Genomic DNA, 23,797 nt, shown 5'->3' on the forward strand with positions numbered 1-23,797 from the left:
ATGTGTGCCTCAAAGACAAGCCCCATATATAACTTTAAACGTCCCTGGAAAAGGAAAAAAAATTGAATTAATTAATTTTGATAATATATTTTATTTCACCCAATACATCAAAATATTATCCTTTCAACAGGTCATCCATAAAAAATTTTTAGCGAGATATTTTAGATTTTCATTTGAAGTCTTTGAAATGCAATATATATTTTACATTTGTGGCACACCTCAATCAGAACCCTGCATTTTCATTGCAAATATTTATCTGTATTTTAGGTACTTCGTAAGTTTTACAGCTGAAAAAGCAGATTCACATACCTGCAATTTTTCGATCATACTTAAAAGTCTTCCAATAACCAAATCAAGTAAGAGTTTTGAAATTTAAATGCAAATTAATTAAGATTAAATAAAATTGTGTGTGTGTGTGTGTGTGTGTGTGTAGGGGTTTTTTTGGTTTGTTTTTTATTTATTTATTTATTTTTGTTTTGTTTTTTTCGATTTTTAGGACTGAACTCACGGCATATGGAGATTCCCAGGCTAGGGGTCGAATCAGAGCTATAGCTGCCAGCCTGCACCACAGCCACAGCAACATGAGACCCGAGCTGAGTCTGTGACCTACACCACGGCTCATGGCAACATCAGATCCCCAACCCACTGAGCAAGGCCAGGGATTAAACTCACCTCCTCATGGATACTAGCCTGCTGTGCCACAAAGGGAACTCCTAAATAAAATTTTAAATTCAGTTCCTTCGTCATACTATTCACATCACAAATGCTCAACAGTCACATGTGGGTAGTGGCTACTGAGTTGGACAGCGCAGGCTGGATCATGAAAACAGAAGCAGGCAGAAAGCAGGCCCTTGGGAAAATAGAGTACCTCTCTCTGGAAGAGAATTATTAGCACACTTGAAGTTCCCAGCCAGGGTTTCCAAAATGAGAGTGCAGACACTTACTTGGGCAAACTGTAAAAACTGCAAATGCCCAACCCATGCTCAGAGATTTGCCTCTGAACGTGGGGCAGTGGGGGGTGGCGAGGGGGCAGGAGTGTGCATTTGAGGGAAACCCCAGGGCCACACTTTGAGAATCATCACACACGGAGGGGCAGGTGTGCACTTACAGGGGAGCTGGGTTCCTTTGGTTACAGAATTCACCAGACACTGGCCTCTGGCCTCTCTTTTTAGCCCATGGGCACCATGGAGATGCAAAGCTGGCAGTGCTGATGTTGGGGTGGCAGGAAGAGAACCAGGAATGCTAGGGACGGGCCTGCAGGTAACCCGAGGGAACATGGGGAGCAAAGATGAATACAGCTGCTGTTATCCCATCATGTCTATCTTACTAAATACACAATTTAATGCACATATGTTGGGAGAACATATTACAACTTGTTTTTTAATCAATAGGGGCAAATCCAAAAGGTTTCAGCCTATTGTATTAAACAGGTCGTATCTTCTAGGAGCTTAGAGGCAGGGAGGTCATGTCTTACATGGATAACCATAACACAGGGCAGAAGGGAATAAACACTGTAAGAAAGCTGCAGGTGAAGTCCTGCCAGACTTCAGAGACTAGAGTCCTTATTTCCAGGTGGGCTGATGGGGGACAGCGCCTCAGTAACAAGACACAGGACCCGAGACAGAAACAGCCTGGGAAATGGGACTTGCAGCCCCAGAGGCAAGTTCAGGGACAAAGGCTTGGAGAGGGGAGAGTGAGAGTCACTCACTTCTCTGGGGCAGCGTGGTGACTGAGGGCCCTATGGAAATGTATTTGGACCTCCTTTAGTGCTTAAAAAGGGGTCGTTGCTTCTTGCTGATATGACCATGACTTGCTTTAATAAAGACCATCAACCATGGTTGATACATGACCAACAGGGCACTTTGACTCCGTTTGAGGCCCATCTGGTGATCCCGAACCCCAAGTCCGTTCACCACCACCAGTGCCACCTGTTCCCTTGATCACCTGGGGTGGCAGGTGGATGGGGACACGGAGGAACCACCATCGCCACGGGGCACCCACCACGCTCCGCTCACAGGTCATGCAGTCACCATCACACGGAACATGAACTTTTATTGCAGGGATTCCCAACATCTTAATAGGGTAGAAGCTTCTGACAAGGAAGGCCAGGATCTCTGCATCTGGCTTGGGGATCAGATAAACTAAGGCTCAGAGACAGTGTGCCCCAGATGAGCCCCAGACCTGTGTTAATGGAGTGAGTGGTCCCCACCTGCACAGGTTTAGGGTCTGGGGGCCAAAATCCTGGAGCTGAGGTTGACCCTGAGCCCAAGACTTTGCATTTGCAGGCCCTCACCTTTCCATGTGGCCATGATGCTCCTGGACGGTCCTGCAGTGGGAGTGCAGCTCTAGCCATCACCCACACCCCTCCAGCCTATCCCAGGACCAGGCACAACAGGACCCCGGTGAAAGCACACAGCAGCCAGGGAACAGCACAGCCCACTGGCTCCAGACCCCGCTGAGTAGCCCCCTGAGAACCTCCTGCACCAGCTCTTAACCGAAAGCAGGTGCACAAGGCACATAAGAAGGGCTACCTCCTGGGGGGTCCAAAGCCTAAAGGAAGTCAGCTTCTGCCTATTTATTCCGGGGTGTTCTGGAAGTGCCCCTGCCACTGCCGGCTCAGGTTCTCAATGGTGTCCCGAAGCATCTGCGTCCAGTCGTCGCCCTTCCGCATTGGGGTACAGCGTGCCTCCTTGCGCTCCAGGGCAAGGATATCAGCGGGGGTGTCCGGGGTCAGCCCCGCAGCCAGCACGGCCTCCGGGAACTTGGCCGCAGAGGCAGGAGCCAGACAGCACCGAGGAGGGCTGCGGGGCGAGGGGGCGGGGGGCAGGTGGGAACAGGAGCGAAGAGAGGGAAGAAGGAACACGGGAAGGTTAGAGGTAGAGTGGGGAGAAAAACAGAGACAGATGCTTAGTCCCTTAACCGTATCTCGCCAATGACCCTGCCAGCAAACTGCGCCTCCTTGTGGTACGCCCAGCTTCACGTGCCTCTCCATCACACGTCCTCCCCCAGGGACCACAGTTCTCCCCACACAGTTCCACCCAGCACTTGCCGTGCTCAGAAAAGTCACTTGTTCACATTCCTGTCCCTGCTGCCTGGGGAAGAAGAGGGCCCCTGAAAGCCAAAGAGGTCCTCCCCTCCCCGCATGACCCAGGCGCACACCACCGGTACCTGGGTTGCTGCCGGTCCGTCTGCTGGAAGTGGTAGCTCACGGCCACGGCAGAGTGAGGGCACAGCAAGTACTGGTTCTCTTCCCAGCAGCGGAGCATGGTCTGGGTGATGACCTCATCCATCATGGACTCAGACGTTACTGCCTCTGAAAGCTGGCGGGTTCCAGGGTCAGGGGAGTGGGAATCAGGGCGGGGGAGGGGGGAGGGGAAGTGGGGAAAATGTGACCCCCAAGCCCACCACCTGACACAGCTGGCTAGACACCAGAAACTTAAATGAAATGTTCAGATTGAAAGACTCAGCTTCAGCTCAGAGTAAAATTTGATTTCCTAAGTTTCCTGGTTTTAAATAAATTCACTCAAGTTAAGAGAAGGATATGTTTGAGTTTCGGGTCCATATATTTAGTTAGGATTTGGCTCATGAACCAGCGAATTAGTATACAGTCTTTTTCAACAACCAGACAAAGCACAGGTTCCAGGCATTCAAGCTTTCTGGGTCTTTGTTGGTTGTGCACCCCTTCCAGTGGCTGTGAGAACAGCTTCCTGTCAGATCCCACCTAGCTCTGGCGGCATCTCCTCCAGAAAAACTCCCCACTACCCTCAGACAGAGGAGGAGACTCCCTTCTTGGTTCTCCCTCAGTGTAGATGGTTTATTTGATCATTCTCTGAAAATGTGCTGTATGCTTATGATGTGCCAAAAACCTGGCAGATACTCAACTGCAACAAGGAGTAGGGTATTATAAATCATAACTTCCTGACCCATTAGGGCCCACAAAAGACAAGAAATGTATTTTATTTATCTTTTTTTTTTTTTGAGGGCTGCCCCCACAGCATATGGAGGTTCCCAGGCTAGGGGTCTAACCAGAGGTACAGCTGCTGGCCTATGCCACAGCCACAGCAACGCCAGATCCGAGCTGCGTCTGTGACCTATACCACAGCTCACGGAAACACCCGATCCTTAATCCACTAAGCGAGGCCAGGGATCGAACCTCATGGTTCTTAGTCGTATTCCTTTCTGCTGCACCACAACGGGAACTCCTATTTTATTTATCTTTGTATCTCCAGCACCAAGCACAGTTCCTAGCTCATATGTAATTTTTTTTTTTTCAGACATGTCCATAACATGCGGAAATTCCCAGGCCAGGGATCAAACCCTCCCCCACCAGTGACGATGCCAGACCCTTAACTTGCTAGGCCACAAGGGAGCTCCACTCATATGTCATCTGAATGAATGCTGTTCCAGCAGATGGATTATCTTCTACACATACAACCAGGGAGAGAATGAAGAACCAGGTGTCTGTCTTCATGGAGCATCTCATTTATATGCGGAGAAGGAATGTGAATGTCAATACAAACCATTAGCCAAATAATTTGAACTTTGGATGTGTTATGGTCTGAATGCCTTTGTCCCTACCCCACCCCAAATTTATATGTTGGAGCCCTAAGCCAAATTGATGGTATTTGGAGGTGGAGCCTTTGGGAGGTAATGAGGTCATAAGAGTGGAGCCCTCAGGAATAGGATTAGTGTCTTTATAAGAAGAGGCCAGAGACCTAGGTGAATCCCTCTCCACCATATGAGGATATGAGAAGGCGGCCAACTGGAGCCCAGAAGAGGGCTCTCACCACAACCCAGCCATGCTGGCCCCCGATCTCAGACCTCCAGTCTCCAGAAGTGTGGGAAATACATCTGTGCTGTTTATAAGCCACCCGTCTGTGGTACTTCAGCAGTCCAAACTGATGAAGGGAGACTGGATCAAAAGAAACATAGATTCCAGAAGACAGAAATTCCACCTCCATCTGTGCAGGTACTGGAGTGCAGAGAATGGTATCTAGTTCTGGGAACAACCCTTTAAGATAAACATGGACCACTCAAAATCTGTCATTAAGGGACAGCTAAGCCAGGAAACAAAGATTTCCTGCTAAACAGCGGATTAACAAGCTGGTAAACAAAGATTCTTTTCAAGTATGGGAATCAGACTGCTCACTGGTGCACGAGCTAGAAGTAGGAGATTTTAGCCCAACACGAAGAACTTGGTAAGGGGAGTTCCTGTCATGGCTCACAGTTAACTAACCCAACTAGCATCCATGAGGATGCACGTTTGACCTCTGGCCTTGTTCAGTGGGTTAAGGATCCAGCGTTGCTGTGAGCTGTGGTGTAGGACAGCAGCTGTAGCTCCAGTTAGACCCCTAGCCTGGGAACTCCATATGCCAGGTGTGGCCCTAGAACAGAAAAATAAAATAAAATAGAATAAAACAAAACAAAACAAAATAAATAAAGAACTTTGATGATGACAGCTGATGTGAGGCACTGAGGTCGTCATCCCTGGAGACATACACAGCTGGACGACCACTTGGTGTGAACATCGTAGAGAAAATTAAAGGCAAATTCAACATAAGAAGTTCTTTTTTTTTTTTTTTTCTTTTTATGCTATGCCTGAGACATATGGAAGTTCCCAGGCTAGGAGTCAAATTGGATCTGCAGCTGCCGGCCTACACCACAGCCACAGCAACGCAGATCCAAGCCACATCGGTGACCTACACCACAGTGTGGCAATGCCAAACTCTTAACCCACTGAGCGAGGTCAGGGATTGAACCTACATCCTCATGGATACTGAGCCACAATGGGAACTCTTTTTTGTTTGTTTTGTTTTGAAATCTTTTAAAAACAATATTAAGTTTCCATCACTAGGCTACATTAAAATAAAAATAATCCCTTCCAACAAGACTCCTACCATTCTTAGGAAATAAAATCTCTCCTTCTTCTTCTTCTTCTTCTTTTTTTTTTTTTTTTTTTTTTTGTCTTTTTGCCATTTTCTTGGGTCACTCCTGCAGCATATGGAGCTTCCCAGGCTAGGGGTCCAATCGGAGCTGTAGCCACCGGCCTATACCAAAGCCACAGCAACGCGAGATCTGAGTCGCATCTGCGACCTACACCACAGCTCACGGCAATGCCAGATCCTTAAACCCACTGAGCAAGGCCAGGGATCAAACCCGTAACCTCATGGTTCCTAGTCAGATTCGTTAACCACTGAGCCACGACGGGAACTCCAATCTCTCCTTCTTCTTAAATAAAATACAAAGCTAATGGGACAATAGTCTCTGCTCGTACTGGATTGGAAAAGTGGATTCCAGTTGTTATTACTGCAAGTCAACAACGAAAATGAATAAAAATAATAAGTTAAAATATAAGCCCTATATTACCAGGCAGTGTATAAAGTGCTTCACGGATATTATTTGACTTCAGTCTTCAACATTGCTATGAGGTAGGCATTCGTATTATCCCCATGTTACAGATGAGGAAACTGAGGCACAGAGTTTAAGAAACTGGCTTAAGGTCTTGCAGGTGGCTTGAAGTTGAGCCCCATCTGACTTTAAACCAATAACCTCTACTGCGTCTTCTCATTCAACAAATAAACCCACATCAAGTGACTGCAGAAGTGCCAGGTCCATAGCAGGTACTCAAGAAACAAGTGTCCCCTTCCCTTGAAGAGATTTGCAAACCCCAAGTCTGTGGCTTGGGGCTGCACGCTTTCCTTTCTCCATGGTGTATGGGTGGTGACTGACCTTGCTGTGCAGTTCCTTGGGGACATTGACACGTTGGGTCCTTTCAAATTGCTCCATGAGGGCTCTTGTCATCTGGCTGTCAGAGCCAGAGAGCAGCCAGAAGATCCTCTCCATATTGTAGGGCACCTGGGCAGAAAGGCCCACTGACCTCAGCCCTTGTCCATGCCCACCTAACCAACACCCACGTCACCCCTGCACCCCACCTCACAGGTCCCACCTGAATGTCCATAGCTGATGCCAAGGTTGCTTTGACGGTCTCGGACAGAGAGAAGTCTCCCCGCTGAACAGTCCTGTGGATGATGTCATTGCAATTCACTGCCACGACTAGGCGGATGGGCAGGCCCATCTTCTGAGCAATGCACCCGGCTTAGCAGAGGGGGAGAACAATGGTTTCTTAGACATGACACCGAAAGCACAAAAAACAGAAGAAAAAATACATTGGGCTTCATCGAATCAAAAACCTCTTGTGCTTTTTGAAGCTTTTGTGCTTCAGAGGACACCATGAAGAAAGTGAAAAGACAGCCTAGAGAATGGGAAAAACTCTTCACAAATCATAGATCTGATACGGGACTGGAACCCAGAATAGTTAAAGAACTTCTACGACTCAGTAAAAGTGGGCAAAAGATTTGAATAGACATTTCTGCAGAGGAAATATACAAATGGCCAATGAGCACACGAAAAGATAATCAACATCATTAGTCAGCAGGAAAATACAAACCCAAACCACAGTGACATACTACTTCATACCCACTAAGATGGCTAGAATAAAAAAGACAGATAATCACAAGTCTTGGGCAAGAAGTGGAGAAATTGGAACCGCCGTACACTGTTGGGAATGTAAAATGGTGCAGCCACTTTGGAAAACAGTCTGGCAGTTTCTCAAAAAGTTTTCATAGGGTTTCAATATGACCTAGAAATTCATCCCTAATTATATATACTCAAGAAGATTGAAAGCAGGTCCACACAAAATCTTTTATACAAATGTTCATAGCAGCCTTATTCTTAATAGCTAAAAACTGATAACTGCTAACATTTGGATTGCATTAACTGATAGATGGACAAATAAAATGTGGTATGTGCATATGGTGGAATACTATTCAGCCATAAAAAGGAATAAAGCACTGATACAGGCCACGACATGGATGAGTCTTGAAAACATTATGCTAAGTGAAAGAAGCCAGATACCAAAGGCCGTATATTGTATGATTCCACTTATATAAAATGTCCAGAACAGGAAAACCTACAGAGATGAAATAGATTTGTGGCTGCCTAAAGCTGGGAAGGATGAGAGGAAATGGGGAATGACTGCTAATGGGAACAGAGCTTCCTTCTAGGGTGACAAAAGTGTTCTAAGATTGATTCTGGTGTTGGCTGCACGAAGCTGTACACGCTAAAAACTAAGTTGTATACTTTAAATGGGTGAGTTGTATGGTATGTGAATCAGATAGCAATAAGTCTACTAGAAGGAGAAGAAGGAGGAAGAAGAGGAGGGGAGGGGGAGGAAGAGGGAGAAGGAGGAGGAGGGGGGAAGAGGAGGAGGGGAGTGTTTCTATGCCCAAATACTGTTCTCCGTGCCACGCCCCCCACCAGGTACTGACACACATGCTCGCCCCCATTTGCAGAAGAGTAAACAGAGGTTCTGAGAAGTTACAATGATCCACCCAAAGCAAACTAAGTGGCAGAATAAGGATTTGAACTAGGTCTGTCTAAGTCCCGAGCACATGCAGTCCCCAACTCAGCATCCTAGAACCAGCATCTTTGGATCGGTTCCTGGAAAGGGGCAAAGGGAGGCCAGAGCAGCAGCCTCCATCCACTCTAGTAGCAGATCCTATTTGCATGGAACAAATAAGGAATTCCTCTCCCCAGAGATGGAGGGCCTGGAACGGTAACGCAGCTTAGGAAGGTACCTACTTCCATGAATGGTTTATCTCTGAAGAGTAGATAAAAGGAGTTAGGGATAACCACACCACCCAACATCACACTTAATTGTGCAAAGCACTCTGTCACTCTTATCTCACTGGATCATCATGTCAATGTCCTGATATCCTTGTGTGAGAGGGGAGCAGTCAAGGCTCAGGAGGGTCCAAAGCTTGAGGTCAAGCAGTTAGATCCCGTTGGAGCAGGGCTAGATCGGAGCTCCCTCAGCAAATGTCATTTTTGCACCAGACACTGTGGCGGGTTCTGGGACACGTGCAGGCACCATCACTCACTGGAGGGGGATGCAAATGGGCAGTGCGGTGGGCTTCACCACATGGGGAGGGAGGCTGAGCCATCTTTGTCTAAGAGCTCACTATGCTTTCCATCCCTGTGTTAGTGGAAGTCAGGAAGACCCCGGACCGCTAAGATGCTTTCATGATCTCAACAAAGCCATCCTTGGCGCCCATCAGAAGCGATGCCATTAGAAGCAGCAATGCCCCTCAGGAAGCAGCCTACCAGACTCCCAAGGATGGAGGTTCTGGAGGCAGCCCACATGGGCTGCAGTTCTTGCTCTGGGACACATAGGGGTGTAACCAGGGCGGGCCGATGACTTCTCTGTGCCTCTGCTTCCTCATTTAAAAATGGAAGTAACAGGAGTTCCTGCAATGCCGTAATGGGATCCTGGGCATCTTGGGAGTACTGGGATGCAGGTTCGAACCCCAGCCCAGCACAGTGGGTTAAGATCCCACATTGCTGCAGCTGCAGCTTAGGTTGCAGCTGTGGCTCAGATCTGATCTCTGGCCCAGGAACTCCATATGCCGTGAGGTAGCCAAAAACCAAACCAAACAAAGCAAAAGCAAAAAACAAACAAAAAAGAGAATAATAGTATGGTCTCCCCTCCCCACCCCATAGGCATATGTGAGGATTAAAGGAGTTAATTCGAGAGAAGCACTTACAGCAGAGCCTGACACAGCAAGCACTTGATAAACGTTACCTATTACTACAGGAAATGTATAGCTTTTGACCCTCACAAAGTTCACATACATGCATCAAGAATCTTATTTGCACCTCACCATCACCCTTAGAGATATGATAAGTGGTCTAATCTCCTTTTTATAGCCTCAGAGCTGAGCATAAGGGAAAATCGTTCCGCTAATACAGGACAGAACTGGGGCCAGAAGCCTAAGTCCAGAACTCTTTCCACATCACAGGGTCTCCAGGGAGAACACACTGTGCCAGGCGAGCCCTATCCTCAGAGCCGGCAGCTGGCGAGACTGGGAGCAAAGTCCATGTTGCTGGCGGAGGGCAGTGCCAGCCGGGCACAGCAGCTCAACCTTGACCTCATCTCCCCACAGTCTGCTGAGCAGACACATCAGATCAGGCAACTGGAGCACATCGCCATTAACCCATCATGCTCCCTGTTGCAGCAAGAGCCCCGGATTTCCCTGCAGTGAGTCAGGGGAAGTTTTCTGGAAGCTTCTTCTGTGTTGTTTCCCATCCCTTCAGACTCAAGATCTGAATTCACCTTTCTCCTCACAGTCACAGCCTAAGGGCAGCTGGGGGGATGGGGGCCACAGGCAGTTTTCAGGAAAGGCCCTTTCCCCCCAGGGGGGTCTCCTTACCTGCGAGGTTGCCGCAGCCCCCGTTGGCACAACCACCTCCACGGGGGTAGGGGGTGCGTGTCTAAGGATGGCGTACACTGGAAATAAGCGAAGAAGTGGTGGGCCATTTGCACGAGGACCCGGGACCAGTTGATGGAATTCAGACTCATCAGATTGTGCTTCTTGACAAAGGCCACGTCGGCAAACACGGCCTTGATCGGCTCGTCCAGCTCATCGCTGTTCCCCTCCACTGTCAGGGGACAGAGAAGACAGAGCTATCAGGCACTTGACCCAAAGGCCTCCCAGGCTGAGCCGATCCCGCTGGGACCTCCACTCACCTCAGTGTCTTTACTCTCATGGATCTCAGCCTACTCCAAATTAAGCTCCTCAAGGAGCTTAATAAACCTGTCCCATATCCTTGTGGTCCTATTTCTAAAGTTTCTACCATTATATAATTAGATGTAAAATGCCAACCTTCTGGAATATTGGGGGAAGAATTCCTCTTTGTATGCCGTGCCCCCTTTCCCACTCTCTGGGAACAAGGAGAGATGGTTTCTCAGGCTGTGAGATGGAGAAGGTGATCTTTACTCCATGGTCGTCTCTCAGGAGTTGGGTCACTCTTCCCGTGGGCTGACTTCTTCCTTCATTGACATCAGAGGTGGAGGTTCTGCCCTCTGTTCCTATGTGGCAGGTAAGCTGGCAGGGAGGGACTTCTCCTTTCTGAGCTGAGTATGTACACACTTTAATTGATAGATGAATTACTGGGTAAGCTGATGGGCAAAGTGGCTACTTGTCTAAGTTGCATTCTTCCATCCAGCCCCACCAGCAATCAAGCCAATATGGATCTCATATCTGAAACCTGGATCTGTTTCTCCACTGGATCCAAACTTGGAGGAGAGGGGCTAAGGTTAGAGGGGGGAGTATCAGAGTAGGCACCGAGGTTATTATTCATTCCACCCTTCATTGTGTGGCAGTGATGAGGCTGCGGGACTGACTCTAGATCCACATATAAGGAGGCTATTTGCTGGGGTTCTAGGAAAAAATTCACTGCTCTTGAGAGCACAGGAAGAGAGACTTCATTGACCTCAGTAACTGCTGTATGCCACAAAAGGAATGAGGCTAGGACTGGGAACAAGGGATCAGAGAACCTGGGTCCCTGAAGGTGGTGCCCATGGCCTCCCTAGACTTCCAGGTCTATGAGTTGGAAAATATCCTTGTTCAAGCTAGTCTGAGTTTTCTGTTACTTCCAGCCAAAAACATCCCACATAATATATAACCGGCACTTGCTGATTATCTTGTACTTCAGGACCAAGTATACCACATTCATGGAAATCAATGACTTTATAAACATCAGAGTTCAACACACAGCTATCCAGGTGGCCCATCTGTTCTCCCCAACTCAGTGGTCCAAGGGAAAACCCGTATCCACTCTCAGCTCCCGAACAAACACACATCCTCCTGGAATCCAAATCGGAAGATTCCAGAAAGGAAAGGAAGAACTTGAACAGAGCTATTTAGAAACAAAGACTAATTCCTTTAAAGGATCCTGCCTTATTTTCTTTCTTTCCTTCTTTCCTCTCCCCTTCCTTCTCCCTCCCTCTCTCCCTTTCTCTCTTTTTATTTATTTATTTTTTTGCCACACCTTCAGCACATGGAAGTTCCCAGGCCAGGGACTGAATCCGGGTCAGGATCAAATCCAAGCTGGAGCTGCAACCTATGCGACAGCTGTGGAAACCCCAGATCCTTAACCCACTGTGCCAGGCCAGGGATCGAACCTGTGCAGCTGCAGAGACAATGTCAGATCCCTAATGCACAGCACAATGGCAAGAACTCCATCCTGCTTCTTTTTCTTTTCTTTTCTTTTTTTGCTTTTTTAGGGCTGCACCTGTGGCATATGGAAGTCCTCAGACTAGGGGTTGAATTGCAGCTATGGCTACAAGCCAACGCCACAGCCACAGCAATGCCGGATCCTTAACCCACTGAGGGAGGCCAGGGATCGAACCTGCATCCTCACAGATCCCAGTTGGGTTGTACCACTGAGCCATGATGGGAATACCATCCTGCCTTATTTTCTTGAAGCCCAAAACAAATATGAAACAGAAGTGCTCCTTCAGTTCCAGCAACAACAAATAACACACTACACTCATCACCACCCACGTATCTGCCACTATTTTTAAATGGACACCATTCTCCAACCTAGAATCAAGAATGGAGCTTCCATACATGCCCTTGGGTATAAAGAAGGTAAAAGCCTTCCAACATCTGTAGACAAGATGAGAAAGGCATATGTGCAGAACAGAGGTACAAAAAGCTATTCTCTGCTTTGATTCTAGGCAAAGATTGTCCTAGATCCATAACTAGCAATTTTTGGTGCTTAAGATATAACAGGGACCCACAGGAACCTGAATCTTGTGCATTAAAAGCTTGCCATGACTGCCGGAAAATGCAGCCAAATATGGGCAATTAATTACCAAGGCTAATGTGTAAGGTTTTGCTAACACCGGCCTTAGCCAATGCTTTTCACTGCAATGGGTATGTGCTTGCTAAAAAAAGAGCAGAAGGGGCTTTTTGTTCCCTCTTGAACAAACAGACAAAGAATATTCATGCTACTCTCATAGGTAAGGTTTGTTTTCACTGTGCTTTTGGCCCTTGACAAAACTGGTGTTACATAGAAATATCCTCTATGGGATTACAACAGGAGGCCAGGCCAGTTCTAGAAGGAATGTCTTCTGTCACCACATTTACTGTCCTGCCAGGTGAGGGACCAAACTAAGCCAGGCCAGCTGGATAGCTTGCCCAAGACCACAGTGTATGAAATTTCGCCAAGATCCTACTGCTCATAATCCCACCCATACCTTGGGGTTACAGGAGTGTCTCAGGATGTGAGGGCTGGAAATAAAAAATAAAAAGTATGGCTCCACTCAAACTCACCCCACCTTCCTATACTCTTGAGCTCCATGATTAAATGCACTCAGAAGAGATGGACAGACATGAAGGAGATGGTTTTTTAACCTTTCTGCACAAAATGCCATGATTCATGATGTGGCTCAGGAAGGGGGGAGAGTCACCCATGATGGATACCACTGAATAGCTTTTTATTTTATTTATTTTATTTTATTTTATTTTATTTTATTTTACTTTACTTTTTGCTTTATTTTATTGGGCTGCACCCACAGCATGTAAAAGTTCCCGGGGCCAGGGACTGAATCCAAGCTGAAGCTGCAACCTACACCATAGCTACAGTAATGTCAGATCCTTAACCCATTGCACCAGGCTGGGGACGGATTCCATCCACCCAGGAAACAACTCTGGATCTTTAACCCACTGCACCACAGCAGTGACTCTGTGCAGCTTCCCATTTTTTTGCTTTTTTTTTTTGTTTGTTTTTTGTCTTTTCTAGGGCTGTACCCGAGTCATATGGAGGTGTCCAGGCTAGGGATCTAATCGGAGCTGTAGCTTCCGGCTTACACCACAGCCACAGCAACAGGGGATCTGAGCCGAGTCTGCAACCTACACCATAGCTCATGGCAACGCCAGATCCTTAACCCACTGAGCAAGGCCAGGGATCGAACCCACAACCTCATGCTTCCTAGTTGGATTTGTTAACCACTGAGCCACAACGGGAACTCCTAGCTTCCTATTTTAAATACTCACACCTGTTGACCAAGTGTATGACTTAATTGACTCTCTACTACAAGGAAGGGCGTGAGCTGTCAACGTGTAATGACACAGTCTCTTAAAATGATTATTTAACATGTTTCTGATCTCTGAACTTCAGCACCTTGGGATAAGACCCAAGTCACTTGGCTCAGGCTATGGCTCTGGATGGCTAGCTGCATACATGGCACCAGCAGGGTGAATGTGCATGGAGGTGGAATTGTTTGGGGTGTGATTTTAAACCCACGCTTCCTCGGTTATACCGTCAGTTTTGGTGTATACACCTGTCACCCCCAATAGTTTCTAAGACTGTGGAACCACAAGCCTACTCAGAGCTAAGCCAGGGCATATGCCAACCCCAAATACAACTGAGGAAAGAAGGGAAGGAGAGAAACGGAGGAGGAAGGATGGTCAGCCGGTTAGGTGACCAGTGTTGTTTCAGGTGCCCCACCCCTACCCCCCACCACAACCCGCCAGAAGTGAACCACTCAAGGCAGCGCCATGCTGTCTAGCGCTCACCTCCAAACACGTGGACATTCTCTCTCAGCACTGTTGTCATCTGGAGCTCCTGAATCTTTGTGCAGCGACCCTTGGGCAGCAGAACAATGATGTCCACGTTCTTTGCCCCCTGAACACTCTCAATGGCAGCACTCCCTGTGTCCCCAGAAGTTCCTGCATGGGAAGAAGGAGGAACCCTGCCCTGTAGAACGAGGGAGATGGAAAAGGAAAGAAACAGCCCCTAAAGTATTGCTGCCAAGTGAGACAATATCTACCTTCAGATACTTGGAGGGCAGGTGGCTGGTCTTAACCCGGGGCCCTTGAACCTCCAAGAGATCCATAGATTAAAATTAGCACATCTGTGAACTTGGCACCATATAATCTATGTATTTAAAAATACTATTCTGAGGAATTCCCCCTGCAGTGCAGTGTGTTAAAAATCTGATTGCAATGGCTTGGGTTCGGTCCCTGGACCCAAGCAGTGGGTTAAAGGATCCGGTGTTGCCACAGCAGTGGCATAGGTCACAGCTGCAGCTAGGACTCAAACCCTGGCCCAGGAACTTCCATATGCCATGGGTATGGCATATATATATATATATACACACACAAATACTATTTTGAGAGGCATCCATAGCCTCCACCAGCCTGTCAAAAGGATCCATAGCACAAGAAAAGGTGAAGAACCCTGCTCTAGAGGAACCAGTAACATACTCCCTGAGAGGCATCAGTGAAGGCCACCTGTGGGTGGACACTGGCAAGCTGGGGTGCAATGGGGCTCCAGGGCATATCCCCTCCACACACACCTACAACCACGGTGATGTGCTTCTTCCTCTTCTCCAGGAAGTACTGTAGAAACTGTGCTGTGCAGCACAGGGACAGGTCCTTAAAGGCATATGTGACCCCATGCCACAGCTCTAGCACGTTCAGCCCATTCCTCAACCTGCACAGATGGACCACCTCTTTGTGTCGGAATCTGCTGAAGGCTCGGTCGATCAGATCTGCGAGGGGAAGGAGGGGAGACTGGACAATGAATAAAGAGCATGAGCTCTTCCCTCAAGTTCTCTCTCAGTCTCCTTATACGTTTAAATTTGAAGTTTCTATCTCTTGCTACCAGCTAAGTAGACCAGAAATTTTTGTATTGTAAAGGATCCTGTGTATGAATATAATTGCATCAACCTAGGGAAAAAAGTCTAAAAAGACTTGAACCAAACTGTTCATGGGTTCCTCATAGTGATTCCTGCAGACAGAGTCGGGGCTGTAAGACTTCCATTGTTTACTTTATAAATTCTGAATCATTTGGAGCTCTAGTGTGCATATATTCCAGTAGAGGTCCGATTCAACAATTATGCAACAAACAAGTCAAATCAAATCAAATGTCTCATCTTGGAGTTCCCACTGTGGCACAGTGGGTTAAGGATCCAGTGTTGCTACGGCTGAGGCATAGATTGCAGCTGTGGCTCATAAGTGGTCCCTGGCCTGGGAACTTTCATATACCATGGTACAACTGAAAAAAGAAAAAGTCCCATCTCTTCTAATTATCCTTTCTAAAAATGGAGAGTTGTTTTTTTTTCATCACCTAATCTCACACCTGTGATGCTGGAAGCTTAAAACAGTTAACAAAAAAAAGGAACCCTATTACACTGTTGGTGGGATTGTAAATTGGTGCAACCACTATGGAAAAGAGTATGGAGATTCCTCAGAAAACTAAACAGAGAACTACCATTTGATCCAGCAATCTCACTCCTGGGCATCTATCCAGAGAAAACCATGACTTGCAAAGACACGTGTACTCCGATGTTCATTGCAGCTCTTTTCAATAGCCAAGACATGGAAGCAATTTAAATGTCCATCGACAGAGGAATGGATCCAGAAGATGTGGTACATATACACAATGGAATATTACTCAGCTATTAAAAAGAACAAAATACCAGCATTTTTAGCAACATGGATGGACCTAGAAACTATCATGTTAAGTGAAGTCAGCCATACAATGAGACACCAACATCAAATGCTTTCACTGACATGTGGAATCTGAAGAAAGGACAAACTGAACTTCTTTGCAGAACAGAAGCTGACTCACAGACATTGAAAAACTTATGGTCTCCTGAGGAGACAGTTTGAGGGGTGGGGGGGATGTGTTTGGGCTGTGGGATGGAAATCCTGTGAAATTAGATGGTTATGATCTTTATACAACTACAGATGTGATAAATTCATTTGAGTAATAAAAAAAGAAAAAAAATGGTTTTCATAAAAGTCTTACCTAAGGCTGAAGTCATCTAGGGTAGTATGTCTCAAACTTTAATTGGCAAACCAATCACCTCGGATCCTATAATGCAGGTCTGGGTTGAGTAGGTCTGAGGAAGTCTAAGAATTCTAGTAAGACTCCAGGCAATGCCATCAGTGCTGGTCATTGAACTGTATTTTTGAGTCCTCTTCTTCTCAGCCCCCAAATCTCACCATTATGTGATGGATTATATTATACATTTGGCCCGTGCAGCTCTACTATCATCTGAATACTTGATAGGAATGCAGAATTCTCAGGCCAACCCCAGGCTCACTCAATCTGCATTTTAACAAGATTCCCAGGGAGAATCCATAGGCACCTAAGAGTCTGAAACGATCTGGTCCAGGACTCTCTCAAAGTCCCTTCTGGAATTACTGTTCAAGGAGATAAAACAGTCAGCTGAGGGTCTGGGTGCTTTATATGAGGAAGGAAATACCCCAGCACTCAAGCATCTTAGGACGACAGTGAAATCTCCTGTCTTTTTAAAAATTATTTTCATTTTTTGTTAAGTCATTCTCAAAATCAGACCTAGTCAGCTGGTTCAAGGCCCACAGAGGACCATGAAGTAAAATGCTCAGCGTTCATGTGCGTACAGCTACCTAAGCTGTAATTCTGTCCTTTCCAGGGTTGGTCATGCAGCCCATTTACCCTTAACCAAGTTGGGGTTGGTATCAGAGAGCCTAACAGGTCTTTGCCCAAATTTGGTCAGCACTGTCTCTCACCTCAAGTCTTTGGCCTCTTTCAGGTTGTTGGATTTGGGAAGTACAAGCTGGAAGAGGATGGCACCCCTTCCGGCGAGGATTCAAACTCTTCTTGTGAAGGGATGCAGCTGACCTACCTGCCAGCCTCTAGCTCTGCTGGCAGATTCCACCATCCCCGTGACTGATATCAGAGCTTTCACATCAACATTACCTCTGGAGTTCCCATCATGGCTCAGTGGTTAACGAATCTGACTAGGAACCATGAGGTTTCGGGTTCGATCCCTGGCCTCGCTCAGTGGGTTAAGGATCTGGTGTTGCCATGAGCTGTGGTGCAGGTTGCAGACGCGGTTCGGATCCCAAATTGCTGTGGCTCTGGCATAGGCCGGCAGCTGCAGCTCTGATTAGACCCCTAGCCTGGGAACCTCCATGTGCCCTGGGAAGCGGCCCTAGAAAAGGCAAAAAGACAAAAAAAAAAAAAAAAAAAACCAAAACAAAAAAACAAAACCATTAACCTTCTCCCCTATCATCAAATCCTCGAATAAACTGTAGTCTCATTGGCCTGAAGCACTGTGTGTTTAAAAGTGTTTGTATTGTATGAAGTTACTCTACTACTACCTTGGGGTTTCCACTGAATGTTTTACACTGGCCTTATAGAATTTCATTTGCTTCCCTGCCCTTCTTCTGATGTAACTAACAAACCAAGGGTTACCATATCAGCTGCAGAGAGAAACTAGGGTGGGCCAAGTGCAACCAGTCTGAGAAGCCCTGGCCTGTCTTGGTCCTAGTTTTTTGTTTGTTTGTTTGTTTGTTTTCTTTTGCATTAAAGTATAGTTGCTTTACAATGTTGTGCCAATCTCTGCTGCACAGCAAAATGACTCAGGCATATATATAAATATATACATTCTTTTTTTTTGCTTTTTAGGGCTGCACCCATGGCATATGGAGGTTCCCAGGCTAGGGGCTGAATTGGAGCTGTAGCCACTGGCCTACACCACAGCCACAGCAAAGCAGGAGCAGAGCCATGTCTTCGACCTACACCGCAGCTCACAGCAACACCAGATCCGTAACCACCGAGTGAGGCCAGGGATCAAACCCATATCCTCAGGGATGCTAGTTGGATTCGTTTCCACCGTGCCATGATGGGAACGCCCTACCTTCTTTTTAAAATAATATTTACCATCATGGTTTATCCCAGAAGATTGGATATAGTTCCCTGTGCCATACTGGGTTTTTTGGGGTTTTTTTTTTTTTAGGGCTGAACTGCAGCATATGGAGGTTCCCAGGCTGATGATCAAATCGGAGCTGTAGCCGCTGGCCTACACCACAGCCATAGCAATGCCATATCTGAGCCTCAACTGCGACCTACACTCAGCTCACGGCAACACCGCTCCTGAACCCACTGATCAAGGCCAGGGATCAAACCTGCGTCCTCATGGATACTAGTCAGATTAATTTCTGATGAGCCACGACAGGAACTCCTATACTGTTTGACATTATTTTCCATCCATTCTAAAGGTAATTGTTAGCATCAACTAATCCCAAACTCCCAGTCCATCCCACTTCCTCTAATCTTTTTTTAAAAATGTACGTTACTGAAGAAGTTGATTACAATGTTGTGTTTATTTGTGCTGTACAGCAAAGTGACTCAATTATGCTATATGTACATTCCTTTTCATATTCTTCTCCATTATGGTTTGTCACAGGATACTGAATACAGTTGCCTATAGTATACAGGAGGACCTTGTAGTTTATTCTTTCTGTTATAATAGATTGCATCTGCTAATCGCAACTCTAGTCTTGAGGTTTTTTTTGTTTTTTTTTTTTTTTTTTTTTTTTTTTGTATTTTTAGATCTGCGCCCGCAGCATATGGAGGTTCCCAGGCCAGGGGTCTAATCGGAGCTGTAGCTGCTGGCCTACACCACAGCCTCAGCAATGCCGGATCCTTAACCCAATGAGCGAGGCCAAGGATGGATCCCGCAACCTCATGGTTCCTAGTCAGACTGGTTTCCCCTGAGCCATGACAGGAAGTCCTTGAAAGAGTTTTTAAATAATAAACAATCTGCAGATTACTTTGGCATTCCTCCCACTGGAGGTGGGAGCTGGAATGGATGAAGTTTGGGGGATATTTCCCATTTTAGGGTTCCAGAGTCTGGAAAAAACTCCAAATTTGTGGGAAATGTGACTAGGGACCTCCTAGGGGTTAAATGATGGATTTGCAGCTCGGGGATGGTGGGGCGGGGGGTGGTGCTGACCGAAGAGTAAGGTGGGAGAGGAGAGACGTAGGAGCTGCTCACCGTTTAAGTCATCCTTTGGAATAAGCTCCGGGCCAATGAAGAGGCTGCACAGCGCCTTCACCAGGCCAGCGTAGGAGAGCCCACTCCACTGGCGCAAGGTCTCCCCGCCCAGCTGTGGGAGTTCCTCAGGCATGTAGAGGCCCCCGTCCGGGGCATAGCCAGAGAAGAGCGCCCCCTCAAAGTCGACCCGAGGGGCCATCCCCCGAGTGCTGACGTACCACATGATCCTGGAGACCTGCAGAGGGAACAGTCCCAGAGGCACCTGACCTCCAAGCTTGGTAACCTAGGGGGCAAAGCTGAAGTACTTGAAGCCCCTGGGTCATGTAGTAAGATCTCACGCCAGCTTCATCTGAAACTGTACAAATCATGACCTCACCCATCAAAAGGAGGCAATTCCACTGAACTACTACCTCAAAAGAAGGCGTAATGGAACATGCTGGGAAAGGAGAAAGCTTGGTCCCCACTGATGACGAAGAAGTCCCTGGGGTGGGGAAAAATAATAGCAATGATAAGGCAAGTGCCATTTTGATACTCCTCTCGATAAGGAGAGGACTACACACTCGATTATGCACCCTTCTGAGATACCTGTGTCCACTTCTGCTCAAACAAATCATTACCTTCAATGGATTTTTAGCAATGTTACCTATAACCTAATGGTTCTCCATGCTGGTAGTTTGTTGGAATCAACTTGGGGAAAAAAATACCCCTACCTTGGGGCCCCACCTGGATCAATTAAATTGAAATCTCTACACAAGGCTCCTTGGATGGATCTAATGTGCAGCAAGGATTAACAACTGTGTAGCCAACTTATCCCAGGTTGCTTGGAACTTTCCTAGTTTTAAAATTTAAAGTCCCCAGAGAGAGTTCCTACTATGACATAGTGGGTTAAGGATCTCAAGTCTCTGGTTTGATCCCCAGCCCAGTGCTGTGGATTGGCATTACTGCAGCGTGTTGTAGGTCTCAGCTGCAGCTCAGATTCAGTCCCTGCCCTGGGAAATTTCATATGCCTTGGGTGCGGCCAAAAAGAAGAAGAAGAAAACCCTTAAAGTCCCCAGTCCCAGGAAACCACTCAGTCCCAGGCAAACTAGTATAGTTGGTCATCCCAGTTGAAAACCAGTGCCCTATTGGGTTGTGATGATCATTGTACAACTTTAAATGTAATAAAATTCATTGAGTTAAGAAAAAAATGGTGCCCTATGTCTCAGCGTAACATGAGAAGAATAGTTCAATGGCTGATGCAGTACTATTAATCTGGCCATAGCTAACTGGCCCCATGTGGACTCAGAATTCTGATTAGCATGGAGGGAGATGGGGTCCAAGGGCACCTCAGGCATAACTCTGGTCACGCATTTCATCGGTTAGGTTCCCAGGAGCCAAGGGCCGTGCTGAGGAGCTGGGTTGAGCTCTGGATCATGGCTGTGAATTCTTTCTTTTCTTTTTTTGTCTTTTTAGGGCTGCACCTGCAGCATATGGAGGTCCAGGCTAGGGGTTGAATTGGAGCGACAGTTGCCAGTCTAAACCACAGCCACAGCAATGAGGGATTGAGCTGCGTCTGTGACCTACACCACAGCTCAGGTCAATGCTGGATCCTTAACCCACTAAATGAGGCCAGGGATTGAACCTCCATCTTCATGGATGCTAGTCGGGTTCATTTCCACTGAGCCACGATGGGAATTCTTGTGAATTCTGATTATAAATCCCCATAGCACTTCTGGGGATGAATCTGGCTAGACATAGCTCTCAGCACCAGCTTGGACTCATTTCTGTGCCAGGGCCAGCAGGGAACCCCTGCTCTCTGGGGACAAAGCCACCTGAAGCCTTCCACCTATGAGAAAGGGAAGTGACTATGTGGCAGTGACCTGGAAGAACTCTGGTTTCCTAGACTGCGGATCTGATGCCTCTGAGCCCAGTGCAAATCCACATGAGCCACTTGCCACTCCCAAGCCTACAAGTGCATTTAGCTTACAGAGACAAGTTGAATTGTCCATACCATGGATCTTTGGAAAGTGAAAGTAGATATTATTAATAATTATGCTGGGGAATTCTCATTTTGGCTCAGTGGTAACAAACCCAGCTAGGATCCATGAGGATGCAGGTTCCATCTCTGGCCCCACTCAGTGGGTTAAGGATCCAGCATTGCCATGAGCTGTGGTGTAGGTTGCAGATGCTGCTCAGATCTGGCATTGCTGTGGCTGTGGTATAGGCCGGAAACTGCAGCTCTGATTCGACCCCTAGCCTGGGAACTCACATATGCCACACCTGTGGCATACACACACACACACACACACATATATATATACACACACATATATGTATGTGTGTATGTATGTATATGTATATGTATGTATGTATGTACACACACACACACATACTGGGACAATGGGGATAAACCAGAACTGTCTCAGGCCAAATTGGAAATATCACCTTGCATAGGGGTCCACACCACAGAAATGGAATCAGGGTAACTCCCAAGCCAACTGCAGGGAGTAAGCAAGGAAAGCCCAAAACAGAACCAAGGCAGGAGGGCAGGGGGCTAGCAGTGCCTTCAACAAAGGGAGGACTATCTTTCCTTTTAGGGACGCACCCTCGACATATGGAGGTTCCCAGGCTAGGGGTCGAATCAGAAGCTACAGCTGCTGGACTATACCACAGCCACGCCAGATCCGAGCCGAGTCTGCGACCTACACCACAGCTCACAGCAATGCTGGATCCTTAACCCATTGATCGAGGCCAGGGATTGAACCCACAACCTCATGGTTCCTAGTCAGACTGGTTTCTGCTGTGCCACGAGGGGAACTCCAAGAGAGGGCTCTCTGTAACTCTGTGGCAAGGGTCAGAGCCAATATGAACTGCCCAAGACCTTGGAGTAACCAGGGGGCGATCCTGCCGGGCCACCTCTGCAGCCAGACCAAAGGAAAGAAGACAATTGTGTTGTCAAAGAAGTTGAGTCGGACATGAGGGCAGGAGCAAAGGCAGGCAGGGCTCTGAGCAAGAGCCAAAGAAAACATCTGCAGAACTCTCTGCCCTGAGGAGTGGGGGGACAGTGGATCACATCACACCTGGGGCACTGGGCTCTGTTCTGGGCTCCTCCCCACGCCAAGGAGGAGGTGGATAAACTGGCCCAGGAACAAAAGAGAGGGCCTGACACCAGGCTCTGCAACCATCACAGAAAGAACTGGACTGACCAACACACAGGTGGCTGTCTTCCCCAGGAATGGTAGCCCCTGTTCTGTCCAAGGACCCCAAGGAGCCAGAATGGGAAAAACTACGTGACATACACTGCTGGGTTCAGTGTTAGGTAAACCAAATAGAGAAGCCAGAAGTAGAAGCAGCTGCCCCAGTGACACAAGCTGGGACCTGGGACCTGGGACCCTTTGCTACAGTGCTTTTGCACCTGGTCAAACATCTCCTGGAACAACAAAATACAAAGAAACTATAAGGGACTGAAAGTAACTGTACCTGCCAGCAGTTGGATCAAATTACCGGCAAAAAGATACAAAAAAACCCCCCTAAAAACCCAGCTGCCATTTCTGAAAAGCCCAGAGCAAAGGCAGGGTGTTGGGGCAAAAGCAGGCATGTCCCCTGCACACAATCCCACCCAAACCACCCCTGTGGCTGGACTCCTGGACCTGCCTCTATCCAAGCCCCATACAAGGAATCAGCTCCCGCCCTTCCTCGGGGAAACCTGTTGCTTGCTTTTTGCTCCATGCGCAGCAGCAGGGGCCCCATACAGCCTTGCCTGAGTTTCTGGCCTGGCCTCTCATTTCTATTGACTAAGGTCAGCCGAGAACCCAGATAACAACAGGATGGGGTGAAGCCGAGGAAGAAAATCAAGCACCCTGGTTGGAGTGCTGCATGGGGTGGGACTAAGTGGCCTCTGTTGAAGGAGGTTTTATAATTTTCCCATGCCACTCCACTGGACCCTGTTCCAGAGTGGAGCAGGATCCAAAAAACTCTGACCACTAAACCTAGAGAAAAAAACAAGGGAAAAGAGACACCACCCCAAGGCAGGGGCACATTTCAGGAAGGGCTCCTTGAGGAGGTGATTTTTCTGAGCAGGGGTGGAGGCAGGGCGGAGGCTTAAACCCCCAAGGTGGGTTGGACTGATCACTGACT

General features: G+C 47.4%; 1 protein-coding gene across 1 annotated transcript; it reads right to left on the reverse strand.

The window, feature by feature from the left end:
• On the reverse strand, positions 2,027 to 22,347 carry THNSL2 (threonine synthase like 2). Its single transcript, XM_021087277.1, is given in 11 exon segments — positions 2,027 to 2,801; positions 3,169 to 3,320; positions 6,730 to 6,855; positions 6,947 to 7,095; positions 10,269 to 10,283; positions 10,286 to 10,312; positions 10,315 to 10,497; positions 14,424 to 14,576; positions 15,206 to 15,400; positions 19,682 to 19,916; positions 20,092 to 22,347. Coding segments are annotated over 11 exon segments (1,665 nt in total). The 5' UTR covers positions 20,296 to 22,347; the 3' UTR covers positions 2,027 to 2,575.

The sequence above is a fragment of the Sus scrofa genome, chromosome 3 (assembly GCF_000003025.6).
Source record: "Sus scrofa isolate TJ Tabasco breed Duroc chromosome 3, Sscrofa11.1, whole genome shotgun sequence".
NCBI classification, from domain to species: Eukaryota; Metazoa; Chordata; class Mammalia; order Artiodactyla; family Suidae; genus Sus; species Sus scrofa.